Genomic DNA, 26,884 nt, shown 5'->3' with positions numbered 1-26,884 from the left:
CACCCCTTATGCCACTGCCTGCTCTGTAACTGACCCTGGCTTGTTATTTGACCACTCTTATGCCTGCCGATTCTGTACATACCGCTGCCTGATCTGGAACTGACCCTGGACTGTTATTCGACCATGCTTCTGCCTAGCGATTCTGTACATATCTCTGCCTGATCTGGAACTGACCTTGGACTGTTTGACCACGATATTTGCCTGCCTCTTGGACTGATCTTGTATTCTGTAACTGGACTAGTGGGATTCAACACGGGGTCTCACATATGTGAGGGGCTCCAGTATAGTTTTTCTGGAAGAAGAAAACAATTTTCTTTGTTTTCTTATTCCTAGATTAGGGTCTGGAGACTCGGAGGCTTCAAAGAGATTTGGGAGGGAGAAGCCTCTACCCCTATCCCCATTCTGTCCTGAACGAGGCTCTACTTCTGTCTGCTGCCTGTAGGACTTACTGCCATCATGCCGCACTGACCACACCACAAGGACCTGCCTACTACCAGGACCAATATTTTTGGCACTGCTGACATCTCTGCACTGACCCTGGACTGTAATATGGACAGTATCCCTGCCTGCTGCCTAAAAAACTGTGTTCGCTGTTGCTGACCAAGTCCCTGCCTGCTGCCTGGACCAGTGATATCCTCCTGTGGACAACTGCGCTTCTAAAACCACAGGTAATCTTTTCTTTACCCTTTGCTCAGCATAATGTATTTGGGGGTGTAATTCTTGGTATGTGCAGGCTATGTGTCCCTGGAACGCCGACGGTGTATCTTGCATGTTGCGCCTCTGTATGTGGCCAGGCTGTGTAAACGTCTCACACATGTGGTATTGCCATACTCAGGAGGAGTAGTAGAATGTATTTTGGGGTGTTATTTTTGCTATGTAAATGCTATGCGTTGGAAATATCTTATAAACGGACAACTTTGTGTAAAAAAAAAAAATGCGTTTTCATTTTTTTCCACATATTCCAAAAACTTCTGGAAAAAAATGAACCATTGAAAAGACTCATTATGCCTCATAGATTATACGTTGGGGTGTTAGCTTTCCAAAATGGGGTCATTTTCTGGACGTTTCCATTGCCCTGGTGTTCCAGGGCCTTCAAAACTGTAATAGGTGGTTGAGAAATGAAATGTGTAATTTATGCTCCTAGAATGCCTGAAGGTGCTACTTCAAAATTAGGCCTCTGTATGTGGTCAGGCTGTGCGAAAGTCTCACTCATGTGGTATCGTTATACTCAGGAGGAGTAGGAGAATGTATTTTGGGGTGTTATTTGTGGTATGCACATTCCGTGTGGGAGAAATAATCTATTACAATGAAAATTTTGTGGAAAAAAAAAAAAATCGTAATTTTGCAAAGAATTGTGGGAAAAAATGACAACTTAAAATAACTCGCCATGCCTCTTACTAAATACATTGGAATGTCTACTTTCCAAAAAGGGATCATTTGGGGGGCATTTGTACTCTCCTGGCTTGTTAGGGTCTCAAGAATGGAGATAGGCCTTAGTACATCAGATGTGATCTTTTTTTGCAAATCTTTATGATTTGCACCATAGCTTGTAGACTCTATAAATTTCACACAGATCATATAATATGCAAAAATTTGGGTTATTTTTACCAAAGATGTGTAGTAGTATAAATTGTGGCCAAAATTTATGAAGAAAAATTGCTAATTTGCTAAATTTTGTCACAGAAACGAGGAAAAATTCATTTTTTTTCTAAATTTTCGGTCTTTTTTCATTTATAGCGCAGAAAATAAAAAACCGAGAGGTGATCAAATACCACCAAAAGAAAGCTCTATTGGTATGAAGAAAAAGACAAAAAAATCATTTGGTTACAGTGTTGCATGACTGAGTAATTGTCATTCAAAATGTGAGAGCACTGAAAGCTGAAAATTGGTCTGGGACTGAGGGGGGTTTAAGTGCCCAGTAAGCAAGTGGTTAAACTTCTCCACAGCTTTATCCCTGACCTGTCTGTTGTGTTCCTTGGCCTTGCTGTTTGTTCACTAAGGGTTCTCTAAAAAACCTCTGAGGGCCTCAAAGGACAGCCGCATGTATACTTAGATTAAATTACACACAGGTCTATTTACTAATTAGTTGACTTCTGAAGGCAGTTGGTTCCACTACATTTTTGTTGCAATAAAGTTTATTGTTATACATTACAGTTAATACAATTGAATAGCAATACAGTAGTATAAATGTACAATAAGTAATAATAAATTAGACATGTAGTCAATAAAAAGAATTAGAAATTCTAAATAACTAAATGCAGTATTTAACAATAAAATTCTGTAAAATTATGGTGATGATAATTGCGCATATTCAGATGAGCTACAGAAGTGATTCCAACAATCCCAAATCCTCCTAAAGTCATTAGTAGTATAATTCGCTTGATGAATTAATTCCTCCATGCATTTTATTTTTTCTATACGAGTAAACCAATCAAGAATAGATAGGGGAGTAGCAGCTCTCCAGAAAGCTGGAATACACATTTTTGCTGCGTTAATTAAGTGCAAAACAAGAGATTTATGATAAGTTTTTCTAGGGATATGTGAGTGGTGTAAAAGCATCTGTGCTGGTGAGAAATCAATCGGGAATGAGGAGACATGTGAAGTAAGACGGTGAACTTCCCTCCAAAAAGGTTGAATACGTGGACAAGACCAAAAGATATGAAGTAAAGAACCGTCCATATCCATACATCTCCATCAATGAGGAGGTAATGAAGGAGAGACTTTATGTAAGTAAAGTGGGGGTTTTGTACCACCTAGAAAAAATCTTAAATCCATTTTCTTGAGTAGAAACATTAATGGAACCTTTATGAATATAAGAATAAATCTTAGCAACACTGGATTTGGAGTCTAAATTAGAGAAAAAAAAGGAATACATTTCAGAAATAACGTGCTTTTGAGGTTCTTTTTTAGAGCATAGTAGTTCAAAAGAGGTTAACGATCTTGAATAAGCTGTTCGTGTAAGAGAATTATTCAAAAAATGTCTAATCTGAAAATATAACTAAAAAGGGAAGGAACAATCCGAAGTCTGTAAATTTAATTCTGATAAATCCATAAAGAAACCATCTGTAAACAATTGTGTGGCTCTAACTATGTCATGAGGCCAATTATTCCTGAAAAAAGATTTTGAAATTCCCAGGGGACAGTCAGGATTATTGCAAACATGTGTGAAAGGGCCTAGAGAAGAGGATAAATGAAACTGTTTACAGGCTTGCTTGAACATTTTGTATAGTATTATGAATGAGAGGATGTTGTTTGCAAGCGTGTGGTACATGAGCGGGAACAGTCCAAGGTAGTTGGTGAAGAGGAATGTTAGAGAATGAATGTTCAATGGCTACCCAACCTTTAGTAGAAGAATAAATATTCCAGTCAACTATTCTTGACAATTGACAGGCCCAAGTCTGTCAAAACTAATTCTCGGTTTGAGTTTACCCCACATAAATAGAGAGCAAGCACTACGGATTGAGGTAAAAAAAAGCTTGCGGTATTTTTATGGGTATAGTTTGAAAGAGATAAAGAAGTCTCGGAAGGATGTTCATTTTTATTATGGAAGCTTTACCAAACCATGAAAAAACACCAGTGGACCAAGAATGTAAGTCTTTTTGTATATTTTGAAGGATGGGATGTAATTTTTAGAATAGAGTTTAGTTAAATTAGAGGGTAATTGTATACCAAGGTAAGTGATCAAATCAGTAGTCCATTTAAAAAGGAAAATTAATTTGGCAATGAGAAATATCATCAGCGTTCAGAGATATGTTGAGAGCTTCAGATTTGTTGAAATTTATTTGAAGATTAGCTAGAAGTTTGAACGTGGCAAAATCTTTGAGTAAGGACGGAATAGTAATATGAGGATTAGTGAGAAATAGCAGAATGTCATCAGCAAAAGCTGCCAATTTATAAGTGTTGTGAGCGATGGTTATTCCGTTGATGTCAGGATTAGATCTAAGACAATGAAGTAAAGGTTCAAGAGTGAGTATAAAAATTAAAGGGGATAAGGGACATCCCTGACGTGTGCCATTCGAAATTGGGAAGGCGCTCGATAGGTGACCATTAACCCTTAGCCCTTGTACACACGGTCGGAGAATACGTCGGAATGTGTCCTATCGGACTGTGTTGTCGGATAATCCGACTGTGTGTGGTATGCATCGGAATGATTCCGTCGGAATATCCGTCGGACCCAATTTTCCAACTTGTTGGAAATATTTCCCGACCAACTGGTTCGATCGGACATACTCCGATCATGTGTAGAGAATTTTGATCGGACCAAGTGCCACGCATGCTCAGATCAAATTCTTACATCAAAGCTATTGGCTACTAGCCTGAACGTAGTCCCATCGTAACGAAATTACGTCATCACGTTCTGAATGATCTGATTTTTCGACAACTTAGTTCGACCGTGTGTATGCAACAGTTTTGGACACAATCCGACGGACAAAATCTGACGGACAAAATCCGACGGATTTGGTTGTCGAAATCTCCGACCGTGTGTACAGGGGCTAACTCTTGCAGTCGGGAAAGAGTACAATGTTGATATAAACTGTAGCATGCGTTCGGGAAGACCAAACATTTTGAGAGCTTCAAACATATAATCCCAGGCCACTCTATCAAACGCCTTTTCCGCATCCAACGACAAGAAAAAACCTTGTTGTTGTGAGGAAGTCAACCAATGATGAAGATTAATAGCTTTCGTGGTATTGTCTTTTGCTTCCCTACCGGGAATGAAACCTACTTGATCCAATGAAATTAGTTTGGGTAAGAATGGTAAAAGATGATTGGCCAAGATTTTTGTATACATTTTTAGGTCCACATTTAGTAAGGAAAATTGGTCGGTAATTGGAAACAAGGGAAGGATCCTTATGAGGTTTAGGAATAACTGTTATATGAGCAGTAAGTAAATCATGCGCAGGGGAATTGTCTGGTGATAAAAAATTAAAAGCAGTCAAAAAACGTGGAGGAAGAATTTCGATAAAAGATTTGAAATAGCCCGAAGTTAGGCCATCAGGACCAGGACTTTTACCAGGTTTCAATTGCTGAAGAGCTATATCAAGTTCTGCAGAAGATATAGGTTGAGTCATAATTATTGTGTCGTGTTTAGAAAGTTTTGTTGGGGTATATTTAGACAAAAAATCTTTAATCAACTTCATACTGGTGTTTTGTTCAGAGTCAGAGACGGAGGGCAATAGATTATATAGACTTGTGTAGTAATTAACAAAGTGATTAGCAATATCAGTATCAGTAACCAATTTACGGCCCATTGAAGTAGTGATGGAATGAATAGTAGAATGTTTTTTTTAAGTCGTAAAGCATTAGCCAATAGTTTCCCGGCTTTGTTCCCGTATTCATAAAAACGTTTTTGATTTAAAACGTAATTGTGTTTATATTGTTTATTTAATTCAGATAATAGAACATTTCTGGCTTGAATAAGATCATTTAAAGAGGAAATAGCTTTTGAAGATTTATGTGCCCTTTCCAGATGTTGGATATGAGATGTCAGTTTATTGATATATGATTGTTTTTTGCTTTTCTGCGTTTTATGGAAAGCGCAATGAAATAACCTCCCATGACACATTTGTGTGCTTCCCAAGATAACATAGGTGAAACGTCAGATGAGGAATTTTCTGCAAAATATTGAATCAATCTCTTAGTAGTGTTGGGAACAATATTTTTATAGTTTCCAGGGGTTAGGCAGCGCCATCTTAAGTATTGTTTTCTGAGTCCACAGTGGAGTGTATTTCCGCCCTTACATTGAGCACTTCCTGTACTGTTAACCAAGCCTCCTTCTCAATCCAACGTTTTTATGGCAACCCTGCTTCCCTGTTCATAGCTTACTTGTTTTATTTCATAGGATTTACTTGCAGTAATCACCACGTTTGGACTGTATGTCATGTCACATGGTCACATGGTGTGTAGGAGGAAGCTCTGAGTGATTAGCAGAGTTCAGTGGTGTGCTGTAGGAAGTCCTGTTAACAGATAGATAAGCACATAGAGAGTGTGCCATAAATCAGGGGAGATTTGGGCATGCTCAGTGACTTCATTCTACAGAACAAGGATTACAACAATACTAAGCAAGTAAGGAGATATCTACAAGCAGTGTTCATTATGGATTTTTATGCTGATTTACATGGGACAAAGTTGTGGGGGAGGGTTTACAACCACTTTAAATATATCCAGAGATATGTAGATTTAAGTCTGCCGACATCGATCGATTCAGAAAGGCCTCTCAGGTGTAGAATGTGGCGTCTGCCACGATTGTCGAGATCTTCAACGTGTCTATTAAGATCACGTAATTGAAGGGAATGTGTATCAATAGATTTATAAGCTTTGTGAATTGTGACAGAATGCGTGGCCTGTATTTTTTCCACTTCATTGACACGTCCAGCAATAGATTGGATATCAATACGGAGTTCAGAGATAGCTGCTGTGAGCATATTTTTTAATATCTGCCGCAACCAAATGCAAATCCGAAATGCTGGGGTGTTGATTTTGCATTAAGATAATGTCATTAGCAGGCGTTTGTGAGAGGGAGTTATCTGCCTGTGACAGATTGGAAGTTGATTGCGTAGCTGGAGATGGTTCAATAGCAGTGGTATTAGAGCGGAACATAGCCGGAATCGTGAGAGAGGAATTACTGCTTAAAGTGGTGTTGCCACCAAAAAATAAAAAGTTGTTTAAAATTCTTAAAAAAAATTGTAAAAAAATAATTGGCAAAAAAAATAATTTTTTACTCACATCTAAATACCTGTTGCTAGGGGGTCCCTCGTAGTCTGCCTTCTTCCTTGCCCGAGCTGGGGACATCACTTCCCCTTACGCCGCACAGTCACCTGGGACCTTTCACGTGTCCCAGGTGACTGTACGGCGTATCACGGCGCCCTGCGCCGCTCGCGCATGCGCAGTGGGTGCCCGGCTGTGCCCACAGTACGCATGACGGCGCCGCGAGCGGAGCGGGGAACGAGGGGGGCTTTGTTCTCCCACATCGCTGGACCCTGGGACAGGTAAGTGTTTGGTTATTAAAAGTCAGCAGCTGCAGTATTTGTAGCTGCTGACTTTAAATTTTTTTTTTTTTAGGGGGTACTCCACTTTAAATCATGGGGAGACCGAGATCTTGAGGTGGAGGAGCTTCTAGACGATGTACCCATGTCAATTTGGGTGTAAAAAAAAATGAACAATACCTCCTTTGTTATAAGTTAAATAGCCCTGTCAGTGGGAGTGGAGGAGTTAAGCGGCCATCTTCTCCAGCACTCAAGCCACACCCCCACCGGTTCCACTACATTTTAGTTAGGGGGTATCAGGGTAAAGGGGGCTGAATACAAATGTACCCCACACTTTTCAGATATTTCTATGTAAATAAAAAATTGAAAACCATTTATCATTTTCCGCCAACTTCACCATTATGTGCCACTTTGTGTTGGTCTATCATATGAAATCCCCCAAAAAAACATTTACATTTTTGGTTGTAACATGATAAAATATGGAAAATTTCAAGAGGTATGAATACTTTTTCAGGGCACTGTATACTTGGACACAGGCACAATTTTCATACTTTTGGCTCTGTATGCCACCAGAATAAAATTATAAGGCCCCACAGTGAAAACATTTGTGTAATCAGAATTGAAACTAAACTCATTTTTTTCATTGTGCACATCTCTACCGCCCACTAAAGACAAAAAAAAAAAGGGATCCGTTCTCCTTTGTGTAGGAGGATCGGATTGGTGGTTAGTCGGATGTAAACAGACAGTAGAGTCCGTTTACACCCGGCCGCCCATAGAGCAGAGCAGGGCCTTCCCATGTCTCTCTCTGCATAATCTAACCAGGGGCCTTCAAACTACGGCCCTCCAGTTGTTCAGGAACTACAATTCCCATAATGCCTGGTCATGTCTGTGAAGGTCAGAGTTTTACAATGCCTCATGGGATGTGTAGTTTCACAGCAGCTGGAGGGCCGTAGTTTGAGGATCCCTGAGCAGACACAGACCTGTAATCCACCTGCCCTGCTCTGATCAGCAGGGGATGAGTGGATAGATTTTTTTTTTTGATTTTTTTTTAGAAGCACATGATTAGAGCCAGAGGCTCTAATTGGCTTCAAAAAAGGGTGTGCTCCGAACCAAACCCAGGTGTGTAACAATAGTGAATTAATATTTGCCATTGTCTTCCTGATTCTCCTCCCGGCCAATCAGGAAGTGGATCCTGAGACCCGTCACCCGATTGGCCGAGAGGAGAAGCAAACCTATTGTCTCCCGAAGTGGGAGGAGATGCAGGGGAAGCTGAGGAGGAGACGCAGGGTGAAGAAGCCGCCCAGAGGAAGATGGGGTAAGTGCGGGGGCTGCGTTGTGGCATTGGGTGGATTGTTTGTCACCCCCCAAGAAAAAAAAAAAAATCACACACCATGCAGTATTCAGGGCTGTGTCTAGGATGGCTTCTCTATAGCTTTTAGTACTAGTATTTTCTTCCTCTAATTACATATTGTCATGAAGGATTAATAACAATATTTTATTTTTGTTTTAGGCTCTTCTGAATGTCTATATGTCTATGTGTCTATATGTCTGGCAGTGGCCTTTTCTTTGCTGGCAATGGGTGCTGTCAGTTCTTGCTGGTACAAAAAGCAACTCATAAAAAGAAAGAAGAACTAGAGTAAGTTCAGTCATTTCTTGCTGTGTTATGCTATTTGGAGGTCATCCTTTATGACATGCCTCCACCTCCTAAAGTGCAGCCCACCTTGTCTAACACCTTCAAACTCCACTTCCAATCCCAGAGTTCTTCACAAAGTGTCTCTGTTGGGTCCTCTTCATCCTGCTGGTTATTGTTTTGGCTCCTTTCATTCCTATAGGGAGAACCATGCCCTACAGGACTGCTGGAGGGCACCAGGCAGGGCTGCTGTTAAAAATCACAGGGCCCCACGCAGCCTACTCGACAACCAAAACTCCCCCCGACCAAAAGGGACATAGATTTATCAGTCCCTTTCTCTACAGTCCCACAAATGAATGAATAGGAAGCTCTGAGGCTTCCTGCTCATTCACAACCTGAATCATAGTAAACAATTTACTATGCTTCCATGATGAATGGACACAGGAGTGATTGGTACTGATCGATCGCTGTGTTCATTCAGGAAAGGAAGGGGCCAGCAAATGGCATTCACCTGTCTGCCTGCAGCCATGGCTGACAGAGGGGGGAAGCTGGAAACGTTATGGGGGAAAGGGGCATGTAGGGGGGCCCAGACAGCAGAGGGAAGGGCTAGAACCAATAGAATGTGCTACAACTAATCGCTTTGCAGTGCAGCTGGAGGGAGAGGAGGAGAAGCTGGCAGCTCTGCAGTAGGAGACAGAAGAGGATCGGTGTCTGCGATAAGATAGTACAGCCGGTGATGTGTCAAATACTGTCCCCCGTCGGATAGTGTCCACCCTGTACTGCGGTTCAAGCCCCACCATCCAAGTGGACATAGAGTTAGAATAAAAAATTGCAGAGCAAAGCGAGCCCGCGAGGGGCCCTGTTATTAAGTGCTACCGTATGTCCACTTGCATGGTGGGGCTGGAACCTGGGCAGGGCAGAAGGTACGGGCAAGTGCGCAGGCGCCGTTCATCTTTGGAGACTTTTGGAGTCTCCTTTTCCTCCATACTGCGTAAGCGATGCGCCTGCGCAGCACGGGGCGGACACTATCCGATGGGGGGGGCAGTTTTTGGCAGAACACCATCCTTCCTGCTCAGCAGGTACCTGGGCCCCCCCTTTGAACTGATGAGGTCTGGGCCCGGTACAGGAGGGCTGGCTGTACTGCCTTATCAGTGACCCTGGCGCCAGGAGTACAGCTTCCTGTAGAAATGAAAGTTCTACAAATTGCATCAGAAAAGCAATTTTTATAGCCATTGCCTATCCCATGGTGGCAACATTATCAATTTACTACTAATGATGTATTGGGGTTGATTTACTAAAGGCAAATAGACTGCGCAGTTGCTCTAGAGCTTAGTAAATGAGGTAAACTTTCACTTTGCAAAAAATACCAAATCGAATGTAAGGAAAATTAAAAAAAAAAAACAGCATTTTTCCTTGACGGGATGATGGAAGTCAGCAGAGCTTCCTCTCATTTACTAAGCTCTGGAGCAACTGCACTTTGTAACGTGAACAGTCTATTGGCCTTTAGTAAATCAACCCCATTGTGTCATCTTAAATGTATGAATTATACAGTATAAGGCTAACCAGTGGTTGTCAACTTATGAGCTATTGGAGGCCTCAAATGTGGCCCCTGACATCATAAAAGGGCCACACATAATGTTTAATATATGTAATGCTTGAGAGGACTTCAGAGACTGCAGACCTAATAGATAAAATGAAGGTCAGAGAGTGAGGACAGGACAGGTTGTTGGCTGGGCATATGTTGCAGAAGACAATATGAAACTGGGAACATGTTACATGAAGCTAGTAGAGATCACTGCTATTACCCTAATCTGTGTTCCCACTGCAGACTGCTGAGGTTCAAGAGCCACACATCATATACCAAAAGGGCAGCATGTGGCTCTTGGACCTCAGGTTGGGCACCAGGGCTCTAAGGCATGTGTCCAGGACCGTCTTTAATATTGATTGGACCCTGGGCAAACATTTTCTTGGGGCCCCCCTACATGCAATTTCGCTCTCCACATGCTTTGAGACATACAATAAATACCCTGTTTCCCCTAAAATAAGACAGTGTCCTATATTATTTTTTACTCCCAAAGATGTGCAAGGTCTTATTTTCAGGGGATGTCTTATTTTTCCATGAAGATGAATGCGGTATACATTTATTGATTCCGCCCCCTTCTGATCCTCCTGTGCCATTTTGACCCCCCCCCCCCTTTAAATCCACCCTGTGTCATTTTAAGTGAGTCCCCCTCCCCCTACCTCTGTGCCAGTGGAGTATTTAGTCTCTCCCCCCTCCCATCTTCACCAGACATCCCCCTTTAAAAGACATCCCCCACTCTTTACAAGACATCCCCCCCACCTCAGTCACCCCTGCGTGTCTGTGGAGGCCAGATTCCACACAATGTGCCCGACTCCTGCCCAGCGCGACTCACTGTCTAATTGTGAGTCAGCCAGACTCCGCCAGGGCAGAGCGAGCAGCAGGCGACAAAAGGTGTCAGCTTGTGCTGGCGGCGGGGCGGGCTCTCTGATGACGGGTGACGTCACTTGTCATCCAGAGAGATGGCCGCAGCTCACTAATTTAAAGAGACCTCGCACCTACCTGCCTGAACAGCTCCAGCTGCGCTGCAGCCAATCAGTAAGTTGCATGGCAGCGCCCACTGCTATGGTCCAGAGGAGTCAGACGCCTTACAGTAGCTTCAGGGGTGGCCTTATTATCGGGGAGGCCTTATTATTGGGGGGATGCCTTATATTACAGCAAGAGGCAAAACTGGAAGTAGGTCTTACTTTCGGGAAAAGACGGTAGCAGCTAGACTCAAAATCAGTTTACTGAATGAGATCAGACGATTGAGATTTGTTGCCAGAGGTTACAGTCTATCATTACCGCTCACAGCACATGACTTCTGCTTGTTGATTGGTTGCTAGAGATTACTGTACATCAATACTGCTCACTGATTAGTTTCTAGAAGTTATTGGACATCTATACCACTCACTGATTGGTTGCTATAGGTTACTAGACATCTATACCACTCACTAATTGGTTGCTAGAGGTTACTGCACATTATTACTGCTCACTGATTTTTTTGTTAGCAGTTACTGCATATCCTTACCGCTCAGTGATTGGTTGCTAGAGATTACAGCACATCATCTCCTCACTGCCCACACGCCATGGACTGGGAAGGTGAGGGGACCCATGAATAGACAGAAAACTCCTAGGACTCCTGGAATCAATGGCAGTGCTGGGGGAGGGGGGGTGGGATCATTTGGAGTGGGGGGGGGGATTAGTTAGGAGGCAGTACACTGTGGCAAATTCTGAATCAGGTAGAGCAAAGCTGGGCAGCATTAGTAACAGAACTTCACACTGAAATATCAGGACACAGTACGGGACTAAAACTTCAAGAAAGAAGGGAATTTAAACCAGAATAGTTCGCAAGTATGAGGCAGCTGCTTTGGGCCCCACAATAATGATGGGGCCCAGGGCAGCTGCCCCTCTTGTTCTGCCTTAAAAACAGTGCTGCAGGTCATGCAGAGATGAAGCAAATCCTTCTACATACGTATATACTCGAGTATAGGCCGACCCGAATATAAGCCGAGGCCCCCAATTTACCCCCAAAAAACTGGGAAACTTATTGACTCGTGTATAAGCCGAGGGTGAGACATGCCTGTCCATCCCTGTGTGTCCGTCCATCCCTGTGTGTGTGTCCATCCATCCCTGTGTGTGTGTCCATCCATCCCTGTGTGTGTGTCCATCCATCCCTGTGTGTGTGTCCATCCATCCCTGTGTGTGTGTCCATCCATGCCTGTATGTGTGTCCATCCATGCCTGTGTGTGTGTCCATCCATGCCTGTGTGTGTGTCCATCCATGCCTGTGTGTGTGTCCATCCATCCCTGTGTGTGTGTCCATCCATGCCTGTGTGTGTGTCCATCCATGCCCGTGTGTGTCCGTGCAGCCGTGTGTGTCCGTGCAGCCGTGTGTGTCCGTGCAGCCTTGTGTGTCCAGCCTACCTGTGTCCCGAGCCTCCGTCCCGTCCCGAGCCGAGCCTCCGTTCCGTCCCGTCCCGAGCCTCCGTCCTTCTGCCATGCCAGGATCGCCGCTCTTCGTCGGCGTCTCGGCGGCCATTCCACTGTTCAAAAGCCGCGCCTCCGTCTGTGATAGGCGGAACACTCAATTTCCCAGCAGTCTGTGTTCCGCCTATCACGGACATCCTCTCATCCTCGTCCGTAGTATGAGGATGAGCGGATGTCCGTGATAGGCGGACCACTGACTGCTGGGAAATTGAGTGTTCCGCCTATCACAGACGGAGGCGCGGCTTTTGAATAGTAGAATGGCCGCCGTCTGTCTGCTCGACACGCTGATCGAGCAGGCAGACGGCGATGACTCGAGTATAAGCCGAGGGGGGCACTTTCAGCCTCAAAAAAGAGGCTGAAAATCTCGGCTTATACTCGAGTATATACGGTAAATTGTACTTGTTTATCTGCTGCCATCTCTTCTCGTCAGTCCTTTCAAAGTGCTGAATTTTTTAAAGCTTGTTTTGGAAATAAAAAAAAAGTCCCTCCTCGGTCACCATTTTTCTCATGGTGTCAAGAAAACTTGTTAGAAGTGGTTGATGCTGATAGCAGAGTACAAACTATAGAGGGATATGCTTTGTTCATATTTAATGCCTGAGGTTTACAAGCACTTTAAGGCTGGGGGACCAAGAGCTGATTTTATTATTCTGGGTCAGGAGAGTGCAAGTAAGTGCACTTCTGTGGCCCGGAAAAAAAATATGACCAAAAAAGCTTTGGTTATAATTGTCTGGTAAAAGTGTACCTTTTTGGGGCGTGGCTTAGCGGCGAATGTAGGAAGACGTGCTTACCTTGAGCTCCGCCGGCCATCCGTGATTCCATCCTTCCAGTCTGTCCTGAAACGCCGTTTTTGGGGCCCCTACCTCCTGCCACGCTAGGTGAAGCATACCGGATCACCGCGGTACATCCCGGGACCCTCGCTGTGATGTCCAGACGCCATACCGGAGGGAAGGGGCTGACGGACCCCCCAGGCCAAGATGGCGCGCGGCGCGCAGCCAAAGACCACTACAAGGAAGCAGCACAGAAGCTCCTCTATGGCGGTAAATCATACAAGGATGCCCTGGCGGGCCAGCCCTCTCCTCAAGCTACTCCTGGAGGCTCTCCTGAGGCGGATGACACAGTTCCCTTGGAGGATGAGGATGGATTGTCTGCAGCATGGCAAACAGTGAGTACACCCAGGGACAGTGTTAGGCCTGAAACACAGACCATCCCCTCCCCAGCGCTGGAAAATGAACCTACACTAAGGGACATATTCACTGCTGTCACCTCCTGTAATCACTCTATTGCAGCCCTCTCTGAGGACATTAAAGGGGTTAAAGCTGAAATAACGTTTGTCCGCCATGACATGCAAAAGCTCAGGGAGAGAACAGCTGCATTGGAAGGCAGACTGAGCACAGTAGAGGATGACCTGGCCCCCATGCAAAGGGATCTAAAATATAATTGCCATCTTACTGAACAGCACGCTATGCGACTTGATGAGATGGAAAATCGCATGAGACGCAATAATATTCGCGCTGTGGGGATTCCGGAACGTGTTGAGGGTAAAAACCCGGTAGACTTTATTGAAAATTGGCTGCTTGCCACCTTTGGTAAAGAAGCCTTGTCACCGCTGTTTGCAGTGGAACGTGCCCACCGGGTGCCGTCTCGCCCCCTACCTCCGGGCAATCGTCCCAGGCCCTTCTTGTTTAAACTCCTCAACTATAAAGACAGAGACACCATTCTTTCTAAAGCGCGGGGGTTGTCGGACAAGATGGAGATTGAGAATGCCAGGATTTCACTATTTCCGGATTTTTCAGCAGAGCTCCAGAAAAAGCGTGCAACATTTCTTGAAGTTAAGAGACGCCTTCGGGACCTTAACGTTCAATATGGAATGCTATATCCAGCCAGACTCAGAGTTACGGCACTGGGCTCCACGCACTTTTTTGATCGCCCCGCGGCGGCAGCACAGTGGCTTGACCAGGAGTACAACGCACTCAAAGCCGCCAAACTTCAAAGATCTCCTCCACGCTAACGGCACTTTTAAACAGGCTGACTGGACTTCCACTTTTACAAGACCGGCAGAAGGCTGAGGTTTGTGGTTCCACTGTAACCCTACTAGAACTACAACATGCCTGCATATGTGAAACCCCGCTTGTCATCTGGGAGAGTCCTCTCTGGGTGTTTCCATGGCCTTCCCCCAGCCCCCAAGTTTCGGATGGGGCCTATTATTTTGCTATTTTTCCCGTGTGTGAGCCCCATGGGCTTTAATACAGAAGATGCTACGGTTTTTTGCTGTTTAACTGTTTTTCTTTTCTTTTTCTTTTTGATTCATTTTTTCTCTCTCAGGATCACAACGGACAAGGACTATTTTCCGGCCTGTCTGCACCCATCTGGGCGCCTCTTCCTAGCTGCGACAGCTCCTGTCGGACTTTTTTCTCTCCAGTCTTGGGACATCTCAGGTGATGCGACTTCCCAGTCACTAGTCGCTGATAAATGTGTGTTAATTGCCTTCTTCCTCCCTGGTGGTTTACGACTGTTATTATGGTTCCTCCTACTTGCACTTATGTTTTGTATTTCTGATGGCTAAGATTAGATTTCTATCTTGGAATGTTAGGGGACTGGGCAGTCCGGTGAAGAGGCTGGCGGTGCTTAGGCACCTTAAAGATATGAAGGCTGACATTGTGTGTCTGCAGGAGACACATTTTGCTCCTGCTGGTACTCCTAGCCTGGGTTCTAGACAGTATATGCACCAATACCATTCCACATACTCTGCCTATGCAAGAGGAGTGAGTATCCTAATTAGACAGCATGCACGTTTCTCTTGCTCCCACCAGGTTATTGATCCGGGGGGGAGGTACATTTTTTTGCTGTGTAAGCTTGCTACTATACAATGCATTATTGCCAATGTTTATATCCCGCCGCCGTATTCGGCAGAGATCCTTAGGCGCCTAGCTGGGTTTATGGCACAGTTCCCTGGCATACCCCTGTTGGCGATGGGTGATTTTAACAACTATGTCAACGGCCTGTGGGATAAGATTCCAACTCCTCCGGTAGTCCCCTCACGCCCTAATGGCGATACTCCTTTTGCAGCTCTGTTAGCTGAACTCGGGTTGGTGGATGTCTGGCGGAAAGCCCACCCCCACTCCCGTTTATATTCCTGTTGCTCTCCAGCGTTTGGGAGCTTGTCCAGAATAGACCTGGGACTGGGAAACTCCGCCCTCCTCCCCCTAATTAGAGATTCTGGTTATGGGGTTAGACATATATCCGACCACTCTTCTTTGTGGATTGAGATGTCCCTATCTACTGACCTCACACCTAGGAGTTGGAAGCTTAACCCCTTTTGGCTTGCATTATTCCTGCAGCCTGACCCCCATTACAAGTGCTCTTAAACTTTTCCTGCAGGACAATTTAGGCTCGGCATCTATAGATGTAGTCTGGGATGCAACTAAGGCCTTCCTTAGGGGACAATTTATCACTACTATAACTGATATAAAACGGAACACTAAAGCTTGGGAAATGGAGGTCGGTAGAGCACTTAGAGAGTCGAAGCAGGCCTATGTTGACAACCCCTCGGAGGACACTAAGAGGGCTTGGTTGGGAGCACAATCTATGTCTAGACAAGTAACTTTACAACTGGCAGAAAATAAAAGGTTTTTCCTCCAACAAACACACTTTGAGGAGGGGGAATCGACGGGCCATATGCTGGCTCTGCTGGCGAGGGCCCAGGGTTCCACGCCTATGACTCACTCACTGTGCGATTCGCAGGGAGTGACCCATTCGGACACACCTGGGATCTTGCGGGTATTTCGATCCTTCTATGCAGATTTGTACTCCTCTAAGGTGCATCCCGGTGATGGGGAGATTGGGGACTTTTTAAATGGGTGTGATATTCCATGCCTGTCTACGTCGGACGGAGAGCTGTTGAACGCCCCCTTAACGGAGGAGGAATTGGCTTCTGCACTGGAACACTCTCATAATAACAAAGCTCCGGGGGCGGATGGTCTCCCATCCGAGGTATACAAGCGTTATGCCGGGGTTCTTTTGCCAACCCTTTTAAAAGTGTTTAACAACGCCTTAGAGACGGGGGTCCTACCTGCCTCCATGAATGAAGCAGTCATAATTGTACTTCTGAAACCGGGTAAGGTAGCAACATCACCGGACGCATATAGGCCCATCTCCTTGCTCACGACAGACGTTAAACTATTGGCTCGGGTCTTGGCAACGAGATTATCTCTGGTAATACACAAACTGATCCATAGGGATCAATCAGGATTCATTCCCTCACGTTCCACTGCCCTAAATATTCGCCGTTTATTCTTAAACCTACAGGTTCCTGTGAATAACCCCGGTAATCAGGCCATCCTCTCGCTGGACGTGGCTAAGGCCTTTGATAGTGTTGAGTGGCCTTATCTGTGGAAAGTGATGGAGCGGATGGGGCTGGGCAGCACATTTATTAGTTGGGTCCGACTGTTATATGCCAAGCCTACGGCTAGAATCAGAGCTAATGCGGAGCTCTCCGACCCATTCGTGCTGCACAGAGGCACGAGACAGGGGTGCCCTCTGTCGCCCCTGCTCTTTGCCATGGCGCTTGAACCACTTGCAGCCAGAATGAGATCGGCTCAGGATATTGTGGGTTTCTGCAGGCCCACTGGAATGGATGTGGTATCGCTCTACGCTGATGACACACTTATATACCTGGGGGACACCCAGGGCTCCCTTACGGCCACCATGAACCTGATTACCCTATTTGGTACATTGTCAGGTTTTAAGATTAACTGGGACAAATCTGTACTGATGCCCTTGTCCCCTCTAACGGCTCCCTTACCCCCCTGTGCAAGCATGATCCAGACGGTTACATCCTTTAAGTATCTGGGGGTGCAGATATCCCCCGAGGTGACGGAATATACCAAACTGAATCTTATGCCATTGTTACTTAAGTTCAGAGATAAATGTAAGATCTGGTGTAAACTACCGTTATCGGTGGTGGGCAGGGTAAACCTCATTAAAATGGTGTGGGCCCCGCAGTTGCTCTATATTTGTCATAACTCCCCGACCTGGATCCCGAAACGTTGGTTCGATAAAATTGACTCTCAGTTTAGGGAATTAATATGGTGTAGAAAGACGGCCAGACTTAGTTTACTTACCTTGCAATATAATAAGGACGAAGGGGGGCTGGCACTTCCACACGCTAGGATGTATTTTTTTGCTGCGCAGCTTCAGCACCTGGGTGGGTGGGGGTTGGATGACCCATTGGACCCGATCCGAAGGATACTGGCTGACACGGTCGCCTCGGACACAGCATTGTCTAGATTGGAGGCAGGCTTCCCTCATATGGACAGGGGTTCCCCGACTGTTATACTGCTGAATACACTGTGGTCTCATGTTAAAAAACTGCTACGAATACGTGGCTTCCTTGCCCTCACCCCTATTTGGCGGAACGCTAATTATGGTGAACTTTTTAAGCTCAAGGGATTTGGTAACTGGAGTGGGAGAGGTCTTCAGTATCTCTCGCAACTGTATAGCGGACGGGTACTGAAGTCCTTTATGGAAATACAAGCGGAGTTTGACATCCCTCGTAGGGATTTTTTTAAATATTTACAGTTACGTCATGCATTGCAGACACAGGCACGGAGTGTGCAGCTCTCCCTAACAGACCATCCTGTGGTGAAGGAGATATTTATGCGGATTGACCGTAAAGGCATGATCTCTAGGGGGTATGCTATGCTTCTTGACGCGGTGCAGGACCCGGCACGTCTTCCATGTCGGCAGAGGTGGGAGGCGGACCTGGGGCCCATGGACGCGGAGACCTGGAACCTTTGCTTGTCCTCCGCTCTGTTGGTGTCGGTGTCGGCCTCCCATAGGCTCTCCCACCTATATTTACTACATAGGACCTATAGAACTCCAGTTAAACTGCACAGTTGGGGTGTTAGAGGGTCTCCCCTTTGCCCTAAATGTATGCGGGACCATGGGGATCTTATGCACATGTTCTGGAGGTGCCCGAAACTAAAACGATATTGGGCGGGAATTTTTGACACTATATCCTCAGTGTTCTCTGTTGGTATTCCGCGGTGTCCGTTAGTCTGCCTGCTGGGGGCCCTGGATGAGGAATCATTGACGTCCTCGGCCCATACAGCCATTATCAGGTTACTATATGTAGCTAGAAAATTGATAGCGAAACTATGGATGACCCACAGGGTTCCCACCAGGCAGCAATGGATAGAACAGGTGAACCAGATGCTGATCAGAGAAAAGATAACATACCAACACAGAAACGCACCGCACAAATTTAATGCCATGTGGGGGGGGTGGCTTGAGGTCCCGGGACTAGCTCCCCATCAACTTATACAGGACAGACTTTTACAGGGTTAACCGAAGGTCCTAGGACCGGTATATGGAGGTACATAAATGGTCATGCTTCCAGGATGGGTCTAACTCTATGTCTCTCCCTTATCTGGTAATTGTACGGGGTGTGGGGAGACACCAGTGGGACTGTGTGCTGGGCTGTGGGCCGTGGTATATATGTAAGGTACCTATGCGGCTGTTTCCTGATGCGGAGTGGTCTTTGAGAGAACGATACTTTTGTTTCTACTTTTGGTTCCTTTTTTTTTTACCTCCTTTCTTCTTTATTTTTTGGTTATATTGATATTTTCCATGTCTCAACAGTTTTCAAACCGAACCTATTTGTATTTCTATATTTTCTGTATACTTTTGGATGTAAAAACCAATGCTACTGTAAGACTGTACTTTACTCCTATGTTTGGTTTGTACCATGAGTGTTTTACAATAAAAACTTATTTGATTTAAAAAAAAAAAAAAAAGTGTACCTTTGTGAAAAAAAATCCTCACATTCTGTCTTAAGAATGTAGCAAGTACATAAAATGTCTGTTCATCTGCCAGAAATCCAGTGAGTTCCTGACTTCCTGTAGTGAGGCGGCAGAATCAAAGGAGAAATACTATAGTACTCCAAGGTTCATGACAATACTCCCCCCTGGGAAACAGTCCAACAGCCACAGTGGGACCCTGAATGGGTCAACTTGAGGATGTTGGAAAAGTAGTCTTAAAGCGTTTTTTTTTTTTTTTTTTTAAAAGCCAGCAGCTACAAATACTGCAGCTGCTGACTTTTAAATAGTGACACTTACCTGTCCAGCGCGCCCGCGATGTCGGCACCCGAAGCCGATCGCTCGCTCGGCTGCCGGGTCCCGCCGCCATCTTGGGTATGGGAATCAGGAAATGGAGCCTTTCGGCTTCATTTCCCGGTTCCCTACTGCGCATGCGCGAGCCGCGCGGCGCAATCCGGACGGTCCCCGCTGCCTCTGGGAGCTGTGTGTTTCCCAGCAGGCAGCGGGGCACTTGCTGAAGGGGGCGGGCGCTTGCGGAACGGGGGCGTAACGTACGCCCCGTTCCGCAGAGAGCTAGCCCGGAAGTGGGTGCAGTTACCTGGATTATCCAGGTAACTGCACCCCCCTCCCCCCTGAAAGGTGCCGATTGTGGCGCCGGAGGGGGGGGGGATTCCGATGAGCGGAGGTCCATTTTAGGGTGGACCTCCGCTTTAAGGTTCCAGGTCCGTCTGCTGAGATAACCCATCCGCATTCCCATTTTGAGGCCCTGGCCGATATTGTATGGTGAAATTTTATGGTTGCAAAGCCAGGCTCCACCTTAGTAATCAGTCGTTCTCTCCTGCCACCCGGTTAAGCCATATCAATGGATTGTGGTCTGCCATGACGGTAAAAGAACATCCATACACATAGGGCTGCAATTTATTTAAAGCCCTGACTAAGGCCAAACGCTCTTTTTCCACGGCAGCATATCCAACTTCACGGGGTAACAACCTGCGGCTGAGATATGCCACCGAGTGCTCTTTCCCGTCATCGCTAACTGGACTTGTACAGCTCCCAGTCCGAACATGGAGGCGTCTGTATGAATGACAAAGCGTTTGTTAGGATCGGGTGCCGCCAGTATGGGAGCTTGCGTTCGGGCATTTTTTAACTGATGAAATGCTGTCTCGCAGTCCGGGGACCACAGGACCTGTCTAGGAAGAGTCTTTTTGGGCAGGTCCATCAGGGGTTTGGCTATGTCACTATAGTGGGGTAAAAACTACCTGTAGTACCCTGCTGTCTCTAAAAATGCAAGTACCTGGGTCTTGGTTCTGGGAACAGTTTAGGGCGGCCTAGATCAGTGATGGAAAACCTTGGCACCCCAGATGTTTTGGAACTAAATTTCCCATGATGCTCATGCACTCTGCAGTGTAGTTGAGGATCATGGGAAATGTAGTTCCAAAACATCTGGGGTGCCAAGGTTCTCCATCACTGGCCTAGATTTTTGCAGGTTCTGGCCTCTGGTTCCCACATCCCACTCTATGTCCCAGATATTGCACCTCAGACATCCCGATATTATATTTGCCTGGCTTCAGGGTCAGGTCAGCGGCTCGGATCCATTCTAGCACTATTCCCAGGTGTCTAAGATGTTCCTCCCATGTCTAGCTATAGATTGCGATGTCGTCAACATATGCACATGCAAAATCTTGCAGACCATCGAGGAGTTCATCTATCATCTGCTGGAAGGTAGCTGGAGCATTCTTCATCCTGAATGGTATTACCCGAAACTGGTAAAGGCCGAATGGGGTGATGAAAGCCGACTTTGAAATTGCTTCCGCTTCCAAGGGAATCTGCCAGTAGCCCTTACGCTTTTCTTGTCTATACCCTGTGAGTAATCCCGTCAGCGGAGGTCGTTTGGAGAAATTTCGCTGTTCCACCCTGATGGTCTTTTTGGGAGCTTTAGTGGCATTAGTTCATTAGTATGATCTTGGATTCTGTTTCAGTCTGGTAAGCGCGCATTCAGATGCTAATCAGCACACCGGAGGTGAAGGAAGATTTTCTTTGCACTGAAATTTGCTGGAGGAATCATTTCTTCTTTTTTGACTCAACGGACTGTTGCACCCTTTTTTCTGAAGCACTTTATTGGGTACATTAATTAATTAATTTATTTATTTATCTATTTGATATATCACGGTGGGATTTTATGAGTTTTTATTTAGAGTAATTATATATATTTAATATTATCAAGTTTTTTTGATATATCCATTTAAGTCATTTATATTTATTTATTGTTATATATCACTATTCATATGAGGTGTATATTGATTTTTTTATGATTAAGGGACTGTTATCATTAGCTTTGATGTGCATACGAATTATTACTGGAGATCATATGTCCATATGGTAATATATGTCATTATATATGTAAATTATTTTTTAGGGTAGAAATTTGTGGGATAGCGCAGTTATATTTTTTGTTTTATATTTGTCTTTGATGTGTATCACATCGTAATAATTGCGGCTTTAAATATTTTGAGTATTTTTCCTGTGTTGTTTAGGTAAGCGCAGTATTTTTTCTTGCTTCTATTTGCATATCCACAGTAATCTCTAGCAACCAATCAACGAGCAGAAATCATGTGCTGTGACCTCTAGCAATTAATCAGTGAGCCGTAATGTGTTATGTAACCTCTAGCAACCAGTCAATGAGCGGTAATGATACACTGTAACCTCTGGCAACCAATCACAATAGCTGCTTGATCTGATTCAGTAAACTGATTTTGAGTCTAGCTGTATATTTATTGTATGTCTCAGAGCAGGTGGAGAGCAAAACTGCATGGGGGGGGGGGGGCAAGAAAAGTTTTGCCCAGGGTCCAATCAGTATTAAAGATGGCCCTGGACCGCTGTAGAGATATCCTGGGGTGCCACTGTTATATCACGCTGGAGACAACCTGCACCTGTACACAGATATTTTGTAAACTGTAAGTGAGATTATTGTTTCCACTATTAAAGCTTTCTGTTTTAATCCACCTCCTCCATGCCTTTTTCTCTGTCTGCTGATAAGGATCACCCCTGATCTAAGTGAGGAGCTGCAAGATACTTTGCATGTATCCGCTGGATGATTATATCAGAATCGAATGATTTTGTGACTGTCTAGGCTGCAACTTATAGGTTCAGTACTCTACCTAGATCTTTATTGTGAGCTCAGAGTGAGTTCTGGTTCTGGAAGAGACAAGAAAGCTCAAGGTCTGGTTCTTGGCAAAAACAGCAGGGGAGCTCAGAGTGGGCTCTGATTTGGGAAAAGACAAGCAGGGGCGCTCCGAGTGAAATCTAGTTCTGGAAGAAACTGTCAGAGCCTGAAGTAAGATCTATTTCTGTAAGAAACCAACAGGGGAGCTCAAGAGTTGAGTCTGGTTCTATAAAATACCAGCAGGGAGCTCAGAGTGAAGTCTGGTTCTGGAAGAGACCAGTGGAAGGAACCAGCAGGAGAGCCCAAAGTGAGGTCAAATTCTGGATGTGAAAGAAACCAGCAGGGAACTCAGAGTAAAGTCTGATTCTAGAAGAAGCCAGCATGGGGAGCTCAGGGTGAAGCCTGGCTCTAGAAGAAGCCAGCATGGGGAGCTCAGGGTGAAGCCTGGCTCTAGAAGAAGCCAAAATGGGGAGCTCAGGGTGAAGCCTGGCTCTAGAAGAAGCCAGCATGGGGAGCTCAGGGTGAAGCCTGGCTCTAGAAGAAGCCAAAATGGGGAGCTCAGGGTGAAGCCTGGCTCTAGAAGAAGCCAAAATGGGGAGCTCAGGGTGAAGCCTGGCTCTAGAAGAAGCCAAAATGGGGAGCTCAGGGTGAAGCCTGGCTCTAGAAGAAGCCAGCATGGGGAGCTCAGGGTGAAGCCTGGCTCTAGAAGAAGCCAGCATGGGGAGCTCAGGGTGAAGCCTGGCTCTAGAAGAAGCCAGCATGGGCTTCTGATGAGACCAGCAGGTTTGCTCAGAATGACTTCTGGTTCTGGAAGAGACCAGCAAGGAAGTTCAGAATGAGGTCTGGTTCTGGATGGAATCAGCAAGGGAGCTCAGAGTAGGGTCTGGATCAGGAAGAGATCAGCATGGAAGTTCAAAATGAAATCTGGTTCAGAGTTGGGTCTGGTTTTGAAAGCGACCAGCAGGGTATTTTAGAGTGAGGTCTGTTTCTGAAAGAGACCAGCAGCTGCAGAGGAGCTTATAGTGAAATCTGCTTTTGATCAAGACCAGCAGAGGAGCTTAGAGTGAAATTTGGTTTTATGACAGACCAGCAGGGAGCTCAAAGTGAGTTTTGGTTCTGGAAGAGATCAGCCGAAGAGCTCAGAGTGAAGGCTGGTTCTTGAAGGAACCAACCGGAGAGCTTAGAGTGAGATCTATTTCTGGATCCGTTAAAAAAAAAAAAAAAAAAAAAACAGAGCAGGGGAGCTCAGAGGGAAGTCTGATTCAAGAAGAGACCAGCAGGGAGCTTGGAATGAAGTTTGCATCTAGTTCCGAAAGAGACCAGCTGGGGAGTTTGCTCAGAGTGAAGTCTGGTTCTGATTGTGGAAGAGACCAGCAGAGGAATTTGGAGTGCAGTCCAGTTCTAAAAGAGACAAGAAGGGAAATTCAGAGTAAAGTTAATTCTATAAGTAGGGGAGCTCAAAATGAAGTCAGATTTTTGTCCTGGAAGAGCTCAGAGTGAAGTCTAGTTCTTGATAGAACCAGCAGAAGAGCTAAGAGTGAAGTCTAGTTCTTGATAGAACCAGCAGAAGAGCTAAGAGTGAGGTCTAGTTCTGGACCTGAAAGAAACCAGCAGAGGAACTCAGTCAAGTCTGCTTCTAGAAGAAACCAGCATGTGGAGCTCAGAGTGAGCTCTGGGTCTAGAATTAAGTCCATTTCTAGTTCTGAAAGAGACCAGCAGAGGATCTCAGATTGAAATCTGGTTCTGGTTCTGGGAGAGACCAGCAGGGGAGTTTTGAGTGAAGTCTTGTTCTAAAGAGACAAGCAGGGAAAATTAGTGAAGTTGATTCTCTAAACGCCCAGCAGAGAAGCTCGGTGAAGTTTGATTCTATAAGAGCCCAGCAGGGCAACTTAGAATTAAGTCTGGTTTTGATTCTGGAAAAGCTCAGAGTGAAGTCTGGTTCTTGAAGGAACCAGCAAGAGAGCTCGGAGTGAGGTCTGGTTCTGAAAGAAACCAACGGGGGGGGGGGGGGGCTCAGAGTGGACTTGGGTCCTGGAAGAAATGAACAGGAGAGCTCAGAGTGAAGTCGGGTTCTGAAAGAGACCAGCAGAAGAACTCAATGGGAGGATTGGTTCTGGAATACACCAACAGTGGAACATAAAGCAAAGTCTGGCTCTTGAAGAAACCAGCAGAGTTCAAAGTAAAGTCTGGTTCTGAAAAAGATCAGCAGGGTTGCTTGGAGTAAAGTCTAGTTTTGAAAGAGACCAGCTGGGGAGCTCAGAGTAAGTTCTGGTTTTGGAAGACACCAGCAGGGGAGCTCAGTTGAAATCTGGTTTTGGTTCTGGAGGAAAACAGCAGGGAAGATCATAGTGAAATCTCTTTATGGTTCTGCAAGAGAGGAGTTGGGCGAGTCACAGTGAGTTTTGGTTCTGGAAGGGACCAGCAAGGGAACTCAGAGCATGAGTTGGATTAGGAAGAGATTGACCCCAGAAAAAGATGTACAATTCTGGGAAACCATTTGATTTATAATAATGATTGTATTTGATTGGACTATGTGTATTTATGAAGCATGGGATACTGCTGCAGTCTGCTTTAAAGGATTACTTCACCTTTTCGGGCAGAATTTCAGTTTTTATAATAGATGCAGTAAAAACATTTTTCAATGCCATTTCTGGCCCAGCCATTCCAATGTGCTTTTTTCTTACTTGGAAAAGAAGAAAGGTAACAGCTCTCTCTGCAGGGACAACTCAATCCATACACCAGGTCCACTCACAGGTGCCGAGGCTCAATGTGTGCCAACACACTCCAATGCAACAGTAGTAAGAAGAGCCGGCAACACTGTAATCCTTGAAGTGTCGTTTATTGGTACAAGCTACGACTAAGGCTATTGCCGAAACATGCCAGCTTTATTGTTTTATTGTCACTCTGATGTACCAATAAACGACCCTTCAAGGATTACAGTGTTGCCGGATCTTCTTACTACTTTCTTACTTGCCTCATCTTCACTTGAGTGAGCTGCCCTACGTGCAAGAATCGCCCCAAAAAATCTCCTTTTTTAGATTTACCAAAGCTTTATAATAGAAGGACACACCATCTATCCAATCAGTCCCGGGACAAGGTCATCTAGCGCCCAGGGCGAAAATGCCAAATGGCGCCCCCTCCCCCCAAATGTATGAGCATTATGTGTCAGCAAAAATCCCTTCCACCACCAATAAAAATAGAGTGCTAATCTTCACACTTACCCCTTAAGCATGACTTCCCTTTGCAAGCCAAAATTCTTGCCAAACAAAAATTTCCCCTCTTCCAGTACAAAATCTGCCCCCTCCCAGCTGAAATACATTCCCTCCTGAAATCTCCCCTTCTAGCACAAATCCTCTACCCCTCAAATTCCCCCTCTGAGCATAAATCCCCCCTCTTATACCTTTCTCCCAGCACAAATCCACCCTGATATATCCTCTCCTAGCACTAATTCCCTACTAGGCACAAATCCCACCCCCATCCCTCTTCCTAACACAAATCCACCCCCTATTACAAACCCACCCCCCCTCAAATCACCCCTTTTTATATTAACTTCCCAAATGCCCACTGCACCCAGGGCAGTCACACCTTGTCCCGGCCCTGTATCCAATCACTCTGTATCCAATCACTTTGTATCCAATCAGGCAAACCCTTTCACTACATCAGGGGTGTCCCGTGGGCTCCATGCAGCCCGAGGAGGTTTAGCATGTGGCCTGAGCCCATCTGGAGGGACCCTTGGGAAGACAGACAAATGTGCACATGGAGAAATGACAGGAATGCTGTGAAAACTTAGTTGATGGGTGAAGGTGTGCTAATGAGGTTAGTTGGTGAAATTATTCCTGTGTCTTACTGGTTTCTCTGTCTTAAATCTACACCAGGAAGTCTCTGAAGCTTTCTAAGGCTGCGTACACACGGGCGGATTGTCTGTCCAACTTAGTCCGCTGAACCGTGTTTCAGCGGACAATCCGCTCGTGTGTGGGCTTCAGCGGACTTTTTCAGCGGACTGTCTGACGAACAAAGTCTTAAGGAATTTCCGTAATTTTGTCCGTTCAAACTTGGTTTTGTCCGTCCAAACTTGGTTTCAGTGGACAGTCCGCTCGTGTGTAGGCAATTTGGACGGACTAAGTATGGCGCATGCTCAGAAAGGATTTACACGGCCGAAGGTTGCATTGCAGTGTATAGGACGTCGTTTTTCTAGTCCCGTCGTACGTGCTGTACACGTCATCACGCACACTTTCAGCGGACT

The 26,884-nt window shown here is 45.4% G+C and overlaps 1 protein-coding gene across 1 annotated transcript in view; it reads left to right on the top strand.

Annotated features, from left to right (window-relative positions):
- LOC143981716 (uncharacterized) overlaps positions 1-26,884 on the top strand; it is a 154,490-nt gene that overhangs the window by 116,087 nt on the left and 11,519 nt on the right. The window contains exon 4 of the mRNA XM_077479757.1: positions 8,497-8,622. Within this exon, the coding sequence (XP_077335883.1) occupies positions 8,497-8,621 (125 nt within the window). The 3' untranslated portion in view covers position 8,622. The remainder of the gene's footprint in view (positions 1-8,496; positions 8,623-26,884) is intronic.

This window comes from Lithobates pipiens, unplaced genomic scaffold (genome assembly GCF_037356315.1).
Source record: "Lithobates pipiens isolate NorthernLeopardFrog02 unplaced genomic scaffold, aLitPip1_a1.2 Scaffold_16, whole genome shotgun sequence".
NCBI lineage: Eukaryota > Metazoa > Chordata > Amphibia > Anura > Ranidae > Lithobates > Lithobates pipiens.
The sequence above is the reverse complement of the archived record's forward strand: the minus strand, read 5'-3'. Positions and strand labels throughout refer to the sequence as shown.